At 39.5% G+C, this 12,500-nt stretch overlaps 1 protein-coding gene across 3 annotated transcripts in view; it reads right to left on the bottom strand.

The window, feature by feature from the left end:
• The window catches only part of dop1a (DOP1 leucine zipper like protein A), a 56,399-nt gene that overhangs the window by 15,116 nt on the left and 28,783 nt on the right, over window positions 1–12,500 (bottom strand). For all 3 annotated transcript variants that reach the window (XM_061916417.1, XM_061916419.1, XM_061916418.1), the window contains 14 exons: window positions 11,049–12,500; window positions 10,577–10,688; window positions 10,204–10,386; window positions 9,070–9,195; window positions 8,626–8,760; window positions 8,493–8,548; window positions 8,277–8,381; window positions 4,925–4,991; window positions 3,122–3,266; window positions 2,827–2,906; window positions 1,936–2,045; window positions 1,356–1,505; window positions 664–725; window positions 240–392 (listed from right to left, as the gene is read on the bottom strand). The exon at window positions 11,049–12,500 is cut by the window's right edge and continues 664 nt beyond it. In XM_061916417.1, the coding sequence (XP_061772401.1) occupies window positions 240–392; window positions 664–725; window positions 1,356–1,505; window positions 1,936–2,045; window positions 2,827–2,906; window positions 3,122–3,266; window positions 4,925–4,991; window positions 8,277–8,381; window positions 8,493–8,548; window positions 8,626–8,760; window positions 9,070–9,195; window positions 10,204–10,386; window positions 10,577–10,688; window positions 11,049–12,500 (2,936 nt within the window). The remainder of the gene's footprint in view (window positions 1–239; window positions 393–663; window positions 726–1,355; window positions 1,506–1,935; window positions 2,046–2,826; window positions 2,907–3,121; window positions 3,267–4,924; window positions 4,992–8,276; window positions 8,382–8,492; window positions 8,549–8,625; window positions 8,761–9,069; window positions 9,196–10,203; window positions 10,387–10,576; window positions 10,689–11,048) is intronic.

Below are 12,500 nucleotides of genomic sequence, written 5' to 3'. Positions count from 1 at the left end.
CACCTCATTCTACTTTTTTTTTGTGTTTTTTATTTTCATTTTTGCAATAGCATTTTCAGAATGTGTGTCGGGCTACTAAACAATTAGCTGCGGGCCGCAAATGGCCCCCGGGCCGCAGTTTAGACACCCATGATCTAATTTATGGATGATTGGTATCATAGTCAGCAGCAAAAAACACTGACTGGAACATTCCTAAAAAACAAGGTGGAGACCAATCACATTTAAGGAAATGACATTACCTTGTATGTCAGGGAGATATTTCTGGTACTGGTCCACTTCACTACTGTAGATGGTAAAGGCCAGGCGCTTGAGTAACATGGCCCTCTGTTCAAGCTCAGCATCTCTATTAGTAAACAGGCTGAGGGAGCTGCTCTGGGCGACAGCCACTCGGGCTGAGGAAGAGCGTGCACACACGCACACGCACACACACGCACACACACGCACGCGCACACACACACACACGATTTGTTGATACAAAGTAACTGGGTAAAATACATTTTTAGTAGCTTGCATATAACAATATGGCAAAAGAGAGAAACATATGCAGTAGATAGAAATGCATTTAAATGGTTTAACAGGATGCAGGTTACAGTATTTTGTTTAATATTAGGAGGAAATAAATGACAACCATGTGACTTCCATTTAGCTATTACTCAAGCTTACTCATGAGGTCTCTGAAGGTGGTCTTGTCATGTGTCATCAAATGGTCAATGATTGCCCTCCAGCTGAAAATTAGGGGGAAAAAAAGCATGTTTGACTATACTTACCAAATATACAAAAACAATTCAGAACCTTGGTGTTCATACCTACATATTGGTTGTATCACAGCTGTTCTTTAAGGCTGTTTTATAATACTGCTGTTTAAATACTAAATCCAAGTCTGAGCCTTCAAACTTAATGCATTGAAGCATGCAATTAATCTCCCCAAAATGTTGCATTAATCATGTATAAGCACAGATTAATCACACAATTTATTTTGACCGCACATTTACCTTAACTACGGATTGTTACCTGAAAGGCGGCGCAAATTGCCGTACAATCAATGATCAAGTGAATGCATATGCCAGTGCAAAGATGAGTGAGAAGTGTGATTCATGGCAAATGCAGAGACTTTAAATAAAACGGTTACAAAGTTTAAGCAAACATTCAAGTAAAACATTAAAAAAAATCCTCAATGCCATTAGGACAATGAAATTGCATTGGTGTCAAAATATTATGGTATTTTTGAAAAGGTAATCAAGCCCTGCAATTTACTGCAATTAATTCCAATAAATACGAATTCCAAGTGTGAAAATCTGATTGAAATATTTACTCATTTAACAGCACTACTCCAAAGTGAAGTTGTTTCAACTCACTAGCTGACGCAGGATGAATCCATCTGGAAGAAGGTGTGGTCCATAAAGAGGTCAAAGGCCTCCTTCTTCCAAGCTCTGCGTGTGTACTGGTACCCACTAAGACTGCTCAACAGCTGGATGCAGGCCCGGTAGCTGGGAGCATTGTGAGCGCTGTCAAGGGGATCAGGAATATTAGCAATATGCACTTTTATTAAAGTTGCAGACATGACCCCCAAAAAGTCATTTTGGCATTTGTCAGACTCCACATTTTTTTCCACAGTTTTTTTTTTTTTAAGCAATGTCCCACTTTATGAAATAGAAAACAGTAATATCATCTTAATGAGAATGCTCCTGGGTGAGCTGGTGCCTACCCCATCTGACTTCGGGCGAGATGCAGTGTACACATGAGACTGTTCAGACAAACCCCCATTTACACATATGGACAATTTAAAGTATCCACTTAGCCTAGCATGCGTTTTCTTGAGATCTGGAAGGAATTCATTTTTTCTCATAGCCTTTGAGCCAACAAAGCCTCTTAGTGTGAGCTACGATAGCTATAAGAAATAATAGCACGCACGCACACACACAGGTGAGTACTTACCTGTGATTGCGTAGGTATGGCACTACATAATGCATGATATTGACAAGCAATGGTATGACCCGTTCCTTCTCATCACTGTAGAACACCATGTCCAGCAAGTGAGCCAGCACCTATCAAATTCACAATTCATTCCTTGCAATTTTTCACAGTGTACTCTGAAGACATCAAGAGAAACAACATTTCAAAATATGGTTTCATCTACACAGTCACCTGCTCTAAATCATTGTCTGGGTAGTCAATAATACAGCAGCAACCAGCAGTAAGACAAACTGCACTGCAGCATTATTGTGACATATCGAAGTATAAAGAATATATCAACTCATGTACTAGCTGCTTCAGTGGCTCTCTCGTAGAGATGGAAGGATGATGTAAATTTTTTTAATTGACCAGCTCACTTCCTTGAAAAAGGTTGCATTTATTGGCATCTTAATCATTTATGAATTCCACATCTACAGTCCAAGCAGGAAAAGGCTGTAGTGCTTAAATAGGTACAGAATAAAGATATGTGGCCGTTTATCAGGATCAACATTATTTATTTCAGTTAAATGGAAGGCCTGTTTGGATTTAAGTAAACATAGTGATAGCACTGTGGTGCTAACCGAAACAAGCAAACCCTGGAGATAAAGTTCTGAAGGAGCAAGCACTTTACACATAGGTGCTAAACTCCTTTATGAAACAGTGCATAGATTTTATAGTGTTACAGCCATAGTGTAAGTGTGAGGGAAAAAAACAGACATCTACAAAGTAACAGGTTAAAACATTTCTGGAAAACAGCAAATAGAAATCACTGATGGTCATAACTCAACAACCCATTGACTGACAGACTGACAGCAACCTACACAACATCAACCATTGTGTAGGGTTGCTGAATTATGGACACTGATGTTTTACCTCAGACAGAAGTGTGAGGGCATGAACACTGTAGACGGATGGAGTGAAGTTGGATGCCTCCATTACTGTGAGCATTAAATCTACAAAACACACAAATCAAATTACAGGTTCTACATAGCGCGTATAGGGATTTTGCAAAAATACCCACTTATCAAAAGCTCTTGGAATAAACAAAGCATATTTGTCAAATTATTTTTTAGACTTGACATTTGACACATTACTACAATGTGCACCAGGTAAGAGGCAACAACAACAATAATAGAGTGAAACTGATGAATGAGTCTGAGACACAAACCTTCAGCATCTGCCTCAAGGTTTGTTCCTTCCACAACTATTTGAGGAGAGGCCTTGACCTCCAAATTTCTTCTCAGCCATGTAGTTTGCTCCAAAGAGGAACCTGCAATTGTCCCAATGGCCTCCACAACTTTATGCGTTACATCCTGAAGACGGGGGAAAAAAACAACTTAAAATATACAAAAACCTTACACAAGAATCACCTGATCTACTAAAGGTTTGCGTGTATTAAACATGTGATAGCACACGCAAAGCTGATCTACTAAACTGGTGTGGAGAGAATTGCTTGAGCAAAATAAGGAGCAAAATCCATTTAGCGTGCTTATTATCAGAACGCCCACAATACTGGGAGGAGGAAATGCAAATCTAATTATTTAGCTCATGCAGTGTGATTCATCAAGACTAAAACACTTTATTTTTTGAATCATGAATATTGAAATTCAATGATTTAGTGAATCTGCAAACAGCTAAAAAGTATAAACTAATTATAACCTATTACCCAAAAATGTACAACAATTCCTCTCAACGAAAGAAGACCAATATTACCTTAGAGAAAAATGTAACCTAAAAAATGTGAATGAGCACACAACGCTAAAAACTTTTAGCACATCAGTATGTGGAATTAAATTATGGAATGGATTAAGTAATGAAATGAAACAATGTATTAACATGATCCACTGTAAGAAACTGTTCAAACTACAAGTGTTTACAAAGTACAAAAAAGATGACTACTGGTAAATGTCTTGAACTTGAGTAAAAAAAAAAAAAAAAAAAAAAAGATCTCATCAAAAGTGATTTATTTTGTTATGAAGAAAAGGTTGCATTAACACTACACCGATTGTAATGTGTAAAATGTTTGAAAAGTGTACATACAGAGTACAGGGAGTGAACATACGGATGTGTAAGTCACTGATATGAAGTGGAAAAGGTGTAGGATTAACTAAGCACTGTTTCTTCATACTCTTTTTTTGGACAAGTTGAAAAGAAAATGTAAAAATGTGATGCATCATTTTGAAACTATGTTAAAAAAAAAAAGCAATCTGAAATCTGCTTTGCGGCCTCTGTTTCGTATCTTTATTTAGTATGTCTATAAAGAACGCGCAAAATGGCAGTTGCGCAGAAATGACTGTGAGAAAGCAGTCGATTGCAGGACAGCTCTGTCCTATGTATGCTTGTCAACATATATGAATTGTCAAAAACCAAAATATTAGATCTATCGTCTATTCAGCAATATTATGTTGTAATTTTATAGATGCTGGATAATTACGGAGCAGATTACAACCAATTCATTAAATTTGTTTTGGTGTCTGCTGGTGTTTATTTCAATAATGTTTGTTTTGTAATATAGGAGACATATTATTATGTTTCCTATATGAAAAAAACATTGCAATATGCATTTTCAAATGCTTGGAACAGCTAAGCGCACACTTGCAGTTACTGCCAGCATCTCTCAGGACGCAAATTTAGAGTGCTAAAAAAGTGGGTTGCGTTGTGGAAGAACTTCAGGACTGTTTCTAAAATGCAGAATAATTGTGGTAAATGTTATATTTGTCAGCTGCAAAACACCACAGGTAAGAGCATGATCCCACAAATGTGCAGTAAATGAAAATAATTCAGACAAAAACATTATTTAAAAAAGGCTATCTGCCAGAGTTATGAATTGTGCATGCAGTCTTAGTAAATCAACAGGGCGAGTAATTGTACACGCAATTTTATAGTTTGCACATGCTGTTTAACTCGTAGGATTTTGATCTTATTAGATATAGCCCTTTGTATAAAGTGTGTAGGGAACAAATACAATTACCTGGAGCTCTCGCTGGTCCTTCTTATTTTCCAGATTGGGGTTCTTCAAAATGAATTCATTCAAAACACTAGAAAACATACAATACCTAATATGTAAAACATGTAAAGATCAACCAAGATTCCATTTCAACAGGTTAACTTGCTCAGATATGCACGACATACTACAGACAAAAATATCTGTGGTGAGTATCTACATCACGGGTCACCAACGCGGTGCCCGTAAGGACCAGATGAGTCACCCGCTGGCCTGTTCTAAAAATAGCTCAAATGGCAGCACTTACCAGAGAGCTGCCTCTATTTTTAAAATGTTATTTATTTACTAGCAAGCTGGTCTCGTTTTGCTCGACATTTTTAATTTTAAGAGAGACACAACTCAAATAGAATTTGAAAAATCCAAGAAAAATTTTTAAAGACTTGGTCTTCACTTGTTTGAATAAATTCCTTAATTTTTTCTAGTTTGCTTCTTATAACTTTCAGAAAGACAATTTTTGAGAAAAAATACAACCTTAAAAATGATTCTAGGATTTTTAAACACATATACCTTTTTACCTTTTAAATTCCTTCCTCTTCTTTCCTGACAATTTAAATCAATGTTCAAGTATTTTTTTTTTTATTGTAAAGAATAATAAATACATTTTAACTTAATTCCTCATTTTAGCTTCTGTTTTTTTGACAAAGTATATTTGTGAAATATTGCTTCAAACTTATTATGATTAAAATTCCCAAAAATTATTCTGGCAAATATAGAAAATCTGTAGAATAAAATTTAAATCTTATTTCAAAGTCTTTTGAATTTCTTTTAAAATTTTTGTTCTGGAAAATCTAGAAGAAATAATGATTTGTCTTTGTAAGAAATATAGCTAGGTCCAATTTGTTATATATTCTAACAAAGTGCAGATTGGATTTTAACCTATTTAAAACATGTCATCAAAATTCAAAAACTAATCTTCCATCCATCCATTTTCTACCGCTTATTCCCTTTCGGAGTCGCGGGGGGCGCTGGCGCCTATCTCAGCTACAATCGGGCGGAAGGCGGGGTACACCCTGGACAAGTCTCCACCTTATCGCAGGGCCAACACAGATAGACAGACAACATTCACACTCACATTCACACACTAGGGCCAATTTAGTGTTGCCAATCAACCTATCCCCAGGTGCATGTCTTTGGAAGTGGGAGGAAGCCGGAGTACCCGGAGGGAACCCACGCATTCACGGGGAGAACATGCAAACTCCACACAGAAAGATACTCAGCCTGGAATTGAACCCAGGACTGCAGGACCTTCGTATTGTGTGGCAGACGCACTAACCCCTCTGCCACCGTGAAGCAAAACTAATCTTAATCAGGAAAAATTACTAATGATGTTCCATAAATTCTTTTTTTAATTTTTTCAAAAAGATTCAAATTAGCTAGTTTTTCTCTTCTTTTTCGGTTGAATTTTGAATGTTAAAGAGTCGAAATTGAAGATAAACTATGTTTGACCAGGGTTCGGTCCTTGGCCCTACACTCTTCAGCATCTACATGCTGCCGCTAGGTGACATCATATGCAAATACGGTATTAGCTTTCACTGTTATGCTGATGACACCCAACTCTACATGCCCCTAAAGCTGACCAACACGCCGGATTGTAGTCAGCTGGAGGCGTGTCTTAATGAAATTAAACAATGGATGTCCGCTAACTTTTTGCAACTTAACGCCAAAAAAACGGAAATGCTGATTATCGGTCCTGCTAGACACCGACCTCTATTTAATAATACAACTTTAACATTTGACAACCAAATAATAAAACAAGGTGACTCTGTAAAAAATCTGGGTATTATCTTCGACCCAACTGTCTCCTTTGAGTCACACATTAAAAGCGTTACTAAAACGGCCTTCTTTCATCTCCGTAATATCGCTAAAATTCGCTCCATTTTGTCCACTAAAAACGCCGAGATCATTATCCATCCGTTTGTTACGTCTCGTCTCGATTACTGTAACGTATTATTTTCGGGTCTCCCCATGTCTAGCACTAAAAGATTACAGTTGGTACAAAATGCGGCTGCTAGACTTTTGACAAGAACAAGAAAGTTTGATCACATTACGCCTGTACTGGCTCACCTGCACTGGCTTCCTGTGCACTTAAGATGTGACTTTAAGGTTTTACTACTTACGTATAAAATACTACACGGTCTAGCTCCATCCTATCTTGCCGATTGTATTGTACCATATGTCCCGGCAAGAAATCTGCGTTCAAAAGACTCCGGCTTATTAGTGATTCCTAAAGCCCAAAAAAAGTCTGCGGGCTATAGAGCTTTTTCCGTTCGGGCTCCAGTACTCTGGAATGCCCTCCTGGTAACAGTTCGAGATCCTACCTCAGTAGAAGCATTTAAGTCTCACCTTAAAACTCATCTGTATACTCTAGCCTTTAAATAGACCTCCTTTTTAGACCAGTTGATCTGCCGCTTCTTTTCTTTTTCTCCTATGTCCCCCCCTCCCTTGTGGAGGGGGTCCGGTCCGATGACCATGGATGAAGTACTGGCTGTACAGAGTCGAGACCCAGGATGGACCGCTCGTCGGGACCCAGCATGGACCGCTCGTCTGTATCGGTTGGGGACATCTCTACGTTGCTGATCCGACTCCGCTTGGTATGGTTTCCTGTGGACGGGACTCTCGCTGCTGTCTTGGATCTGCTTTGAACTGAACTCTCGCGGCTGTGTTGGAGCCACTATGGATTGAACTTTCACAGTATCATGTTAGACCCGCTCGACATCCATTGCTTTCGGTCCCCTAGAGGGGGGGGTTGCCCACTTCTGAGGTCCTCTCCAAGGTTTCTCATAGTCAGCATTGTCACTGGCGTCCCACTGGATGTGAATTCTCCCTGCCCACTGGGTGTGAGTTTTCCTTGCCCTTTTGTGGGTTCTTCCGAGGATGTCGTAGTCGTAATGGTTTGTACAGTCCTTTGAGACATTTGTGATTTAGGGCTATATAAATAAACATTGATTGATTGATTGATGTTTCAAAATTAAATTTTCTTTTTTTCTCCTCTTTTAACCGTTCAATTAAGTGTTTTTTTTATCATTTATTCTCTAAAAAAACATCTGTAAAAAGAAAAAAAATGTACGACGGAATGACAGACAGAAATACCCTTTTTTTTTAAATATATATTTAGATGTATTTATTAAAGGTAAATTGAGCAAATTGGCTATTTCTGGCAATTAATTTAAGTGTGTATCAAACTGGTAGCCCTTCGCATTAATCAGTACCCAAGAAGTAGCTCTTGGTTTCAAAAAGTGTGGTGACCCCTGGTCTAGATGTTGTAAGGACTAAATGACATAATAATAGATACAATTGAATACATAGAGAAGAAACTAACCCAAGTATTAAAAACTGTCCTGGAGCAGGCAGGCCTAACTGAACTGAGTCCTTCAAAAGCGCCAGTAGGGACGGCCAGCTATCAACCAATGTGGACACTGGGATCCTGGGAGACACATAGGGCATGGTAGTTTGGTGAATAACTATAATAAAAGCTGAATATCTAAACGTATTCCAAAAACTATTATGAACTGACTTTGAGAAACGATGGACTTACCTCTGGACATATGCATAGAAGAACTGCAGCATACAGACCTCCAAAGAAAGGTGTTTCTACAAAGGTCAGAAAAACTGTTATGAAGTACGTAACTTTATCCGTGAGACATAAAAACCATATCTGAAACACAAACCTTGTCTTTTGCAATGGCTGGCGGCTGCTTCAGAACATCTTTAACTGTATGCATGATGGTCTCAGTGCGCATTGCACTTACTGAGCGAACCAGCTCAACCAGCAACAGCTGTTCTTCACTGGCTAGTGGAATTACCTAAAAGATATTCAGGATCAAAGTAAAACATATAAGTAACTGACACATATCTTAAATTTCATTGTTGCTTTTTAACATGATAATTTCTAATAAATATCTGCCATCTTGCACTATGGAAATGTGGTGAGCACGTCTGCCTCAAAGGCGGAAGGTTCCAGGTTTCAATTAGCTCTTAATATTCCGACGCACTAACCACACTCCCACAGCATTTCTTTCTCAGGAAAAAAACACAGGCAACTACATTGAAAATTATAAAGGCACTGAGGTTAAAATTGCGGGTGACATTCATCACATAAAAATATCACTTACTTTATTTCTGACTGGAGTCTTGACCTGTTTCCGCTCATTCCAAACATAGGCAATGGCTGCCATGAAGTGTGCACCGTGGTTCATGGAAATTGGGCCAAGCAGCTCAAGGATTTGCTGACGGATTTTCTGTAAATCGGCCGCAAATGAGAAAATGGTGTCGTTAATATCCACAAACACTCAAACTTTTTATTGAATTGGATGTTGGCATTTTTTGTATAGCACTGTGTATCAGAAAAAATATCATTCAAAGTATTGTATGGGGCCCTGCGATGTGATAGTGACTTGTCCAGAGTGTACACCGCCTTCCGTCCGAATGCAGCTGAGATAGGCTCCAGCGACCCCGAAAGGGACAAGCGGTAGAAAATGGATGGATGGATGGGTATTAAATGGGGAAACAAGGCATATTTTCTGGTAAATGTTACTTAATGTATTGTACTTTGATGAGACTACCTAAGTAGGAAGGGTGCTATAATTCAGTTATATTCAAAATACAGCAGTTCTGTAAAAAAAAAAAAATATTACCAAACCTCAAATATAAATTCAATATGGACAAGATTAATTAAAGCTCTAATTGTATTTCTGTACACCAGCATCATTCAACTATTAGCTTGTTTACTTCAGATGCATTGAGTAGTGATTTGATCAACTTCTTTAGTTGTATGTGTAGTGTTCCTCAAGGTTTCATTTTAGATCCTCTTTTTTGTCATTTGGGATTTTCAATTCAAAAAACTTGTGCGACACACATTTTTGCAGTATATTCCTAAAAACAATGGAGTGCTGTCATAGAGAAGATCTTTGACTAGATTTTTTACAGAAAGTACTAAAAAAAGCAAAGCGCTCCTGTAATTTTGACAAAATAAATATAGCAACATTAAATGTCTACCGTAGGGGATGCTGGTTCCCTAGAATATAAACACTGAAAATAATATTGAAATCCTTATCTGTCTAGAAACGAAGCCCCCAAAACTATTCAGTTGAATATCCCTGCTGTACTCTATGACCCCTATTTTGCAGAGGATACATGTTATGTTTCCAAACATGCGTTGAAAACAGGCAATAGACACCCACAATCTTAAAATAAAAATGTAACACTCATTGATTAAATAAACAGATATAGATAGGGCATTTTCGTACCTTTGTGGAGCCCAGGTTGATGTTGGAAGTGGAGGCAGCAGAAGCAGCAGCTGGCTTGTCAGAGTTGTCAGCATGGTGGAGGACACTCCATAATAGTGTGACAGAGGACATGATGGTGTGAAGAATGGAGAGGATGCCTGAACGCGCCTCTGCCAGGTGCTTCTGGTTCACACTCACATGTAACTGGAAGGTGGCCAGAAAGTTTTATCAATACTGTGCGTAAACAATTAGGAAAGAAATCTAAAATAAAAGACACATTACTATTTGTCATACAGTGAACTATCACAGAAAAAACATAATTCCATTCAACATGAAATTGGGACAATGGTTGCGGTTACTGTACTGACAACTAAGAGGTCTACAGCACCCTCACCTGGTGGTACTGGGAAGTTGGATCAAGCAGGCAATAATGGATGATGGCAGTGATGCCTTCCAGCACAGTCAGTATCAAGTCAGGGGGAATGCAAAGAGCCATCCACTGAGGTCTGCAAAAAAACGCCATTATTATTATTAAATTATATGAAGCTTGAATCCAGTTTAGTTACAATAAAAAGTGTTAAACTCGATTTACAACACATTTTATAGACATTGATCATTCCATATTTATTTTAATTTTAAAGGTGATGGTTTCCATTCAGTGTCAAAAGCCTTGGTGGCATGTGAATGCAGTTTCTGTTAGCAAAATACTGTACTATTTTTGTTCAACTGATATCAAGTGTTTAACATAATCACAATGTTTCTTGAACTTGCATTTTATTTCCTTAAACGCTTGTAATGTTTTCTCTGTGTTAAATAAAGCTACAAGGAAAATGTTCTGCAAAGTCCATTGGAGTAATTTTCAATACCTGGTGTTGCTAATTCCAGTCTCATAGCGGTACTGGTGAAGTAGATTGTCCAGGTTTCTGCACAGCTGCAGGGTCAGTGAGGCAACCACCCTTCTCAGGACTCTCCTCATGTATGGCAGTGTGGCTGTGATGAGTCCAATCCACTGAGGGTGCATCTTACATGTATGGTGTTGATGCAACGCCCTGATTACGGCACACAAAAACATTCCCTGTGCTGTGATGGGCTGTCCATGAAGGTACTGGAGTGATTTCATTGGCTGCTGAGGATTGACATGCTCCACTTCTCCACCTAAGATCTCAAATCCAGGCCCGGTGCCACTGCCTGCTCCTACACCACCTGTTCCTCCTACTACAGGTTCTCCTTCTTCAACTGGCAACAGAACTCTGTGTTCGAGTACAATTAGGCTCTGCAGCAGTCGGAGTAACTGGGACTGGACAGCACTACCGCCATCCATCTGGTCTTCTGATAAGTTGATAACACTGTCCTCTGAAAGACCTTCTTCTACTGTGGTTATGTTTATACCAGCCACCCTTTGGTCATGCCATTTCTGGGCACTGAATATGGAGGAGAGCAGGCAGTGGAGAACGACTTTTTGAACTTTGCACTTAGACAGGACGTCGGAGATAAAACTAGCAAAACCCTTCGCTGAGCCACCTGTGACTTTGGATAGCTCGTTGAAGAGAAGAGTTAGGACCTCTATACTGGTGAGCTGCATGGCCCGATTTCCCGCCAAGTCCTGAAGGCCTGCTGCCACATGGGCAGAGTAATAGCTTCTAAGGAAGTAGAGGCAAAGAGATATGATGATCTCCAGATACATGGCACTGCGGAAAGAGTGCGAGTGGGAGTCCTGAGGGATAGGGCAGTAAAAGTCTTTGCCCATGACTGACACTCTATGACGAGCTAGGAGGTTTTGGAGTAAGGACAACTGTGGGGTGTAGGTGTTGTTAATGCTGGTGGTAGAGATAGCACTGACAAAACCTGAGGGAGCAGCCCTGAGCATGGCTGCAACTGCCGACAGGGCATGCAGGGCCCTTGAGGAATCATATAACTGGAGGTATAGGAGAACATGCTGGTAGAGAGGATGGATGTTGAATCGAGGTGAGGCAGAAGACGATCTACGCCCAGCGCCACTAACACCTCCAACAGTCCCACCAGAACATCCACTGGGTGAGCCGGTGTCACTTTCAATCTCTGACACCTCACCTTCCCCACAGCTATACCAGTTCTCTAGATCCAGGCTGTCCCCAAAGAAAATACTAGGTGGTTGTGTTTTCTCAGCCTGCATTGCAGCCTTTCTCTGCTCCTCTTTTCTTTTGGATTTTTTGATTTTGGGCTTAGCTCCTGGGGATTTGTCCGACAACTTCTCCAGGATTTTCCCTTTAAGGCTTAGCTGAGTGCTGCTGTGGCTACGTTTGCGTGCCTGAGTGTCATCTACCCGTAGGTTTTGGTCT

The sequence above is a fragment of the Nerophis ophidion genome, linkage group LG11 (genome assembly GCF_033978795.1).
Source record: "Nerophis ophidion isolate RoL-2023_Sa linkage group LG11, RoL_Noph_v1.0, whole genome shotgun sequence".
In the NCBI taxonomy this organism is placed as follows: Eukaryota; Metazoa; Chordata; class Actinopteri; order Syngnathiformes; family Syngnathidae; genus Nerophis; species Nerophis ophidion.
This window is presented reverse-complemented; position numbering and strand designations above follow the sequence as displayed.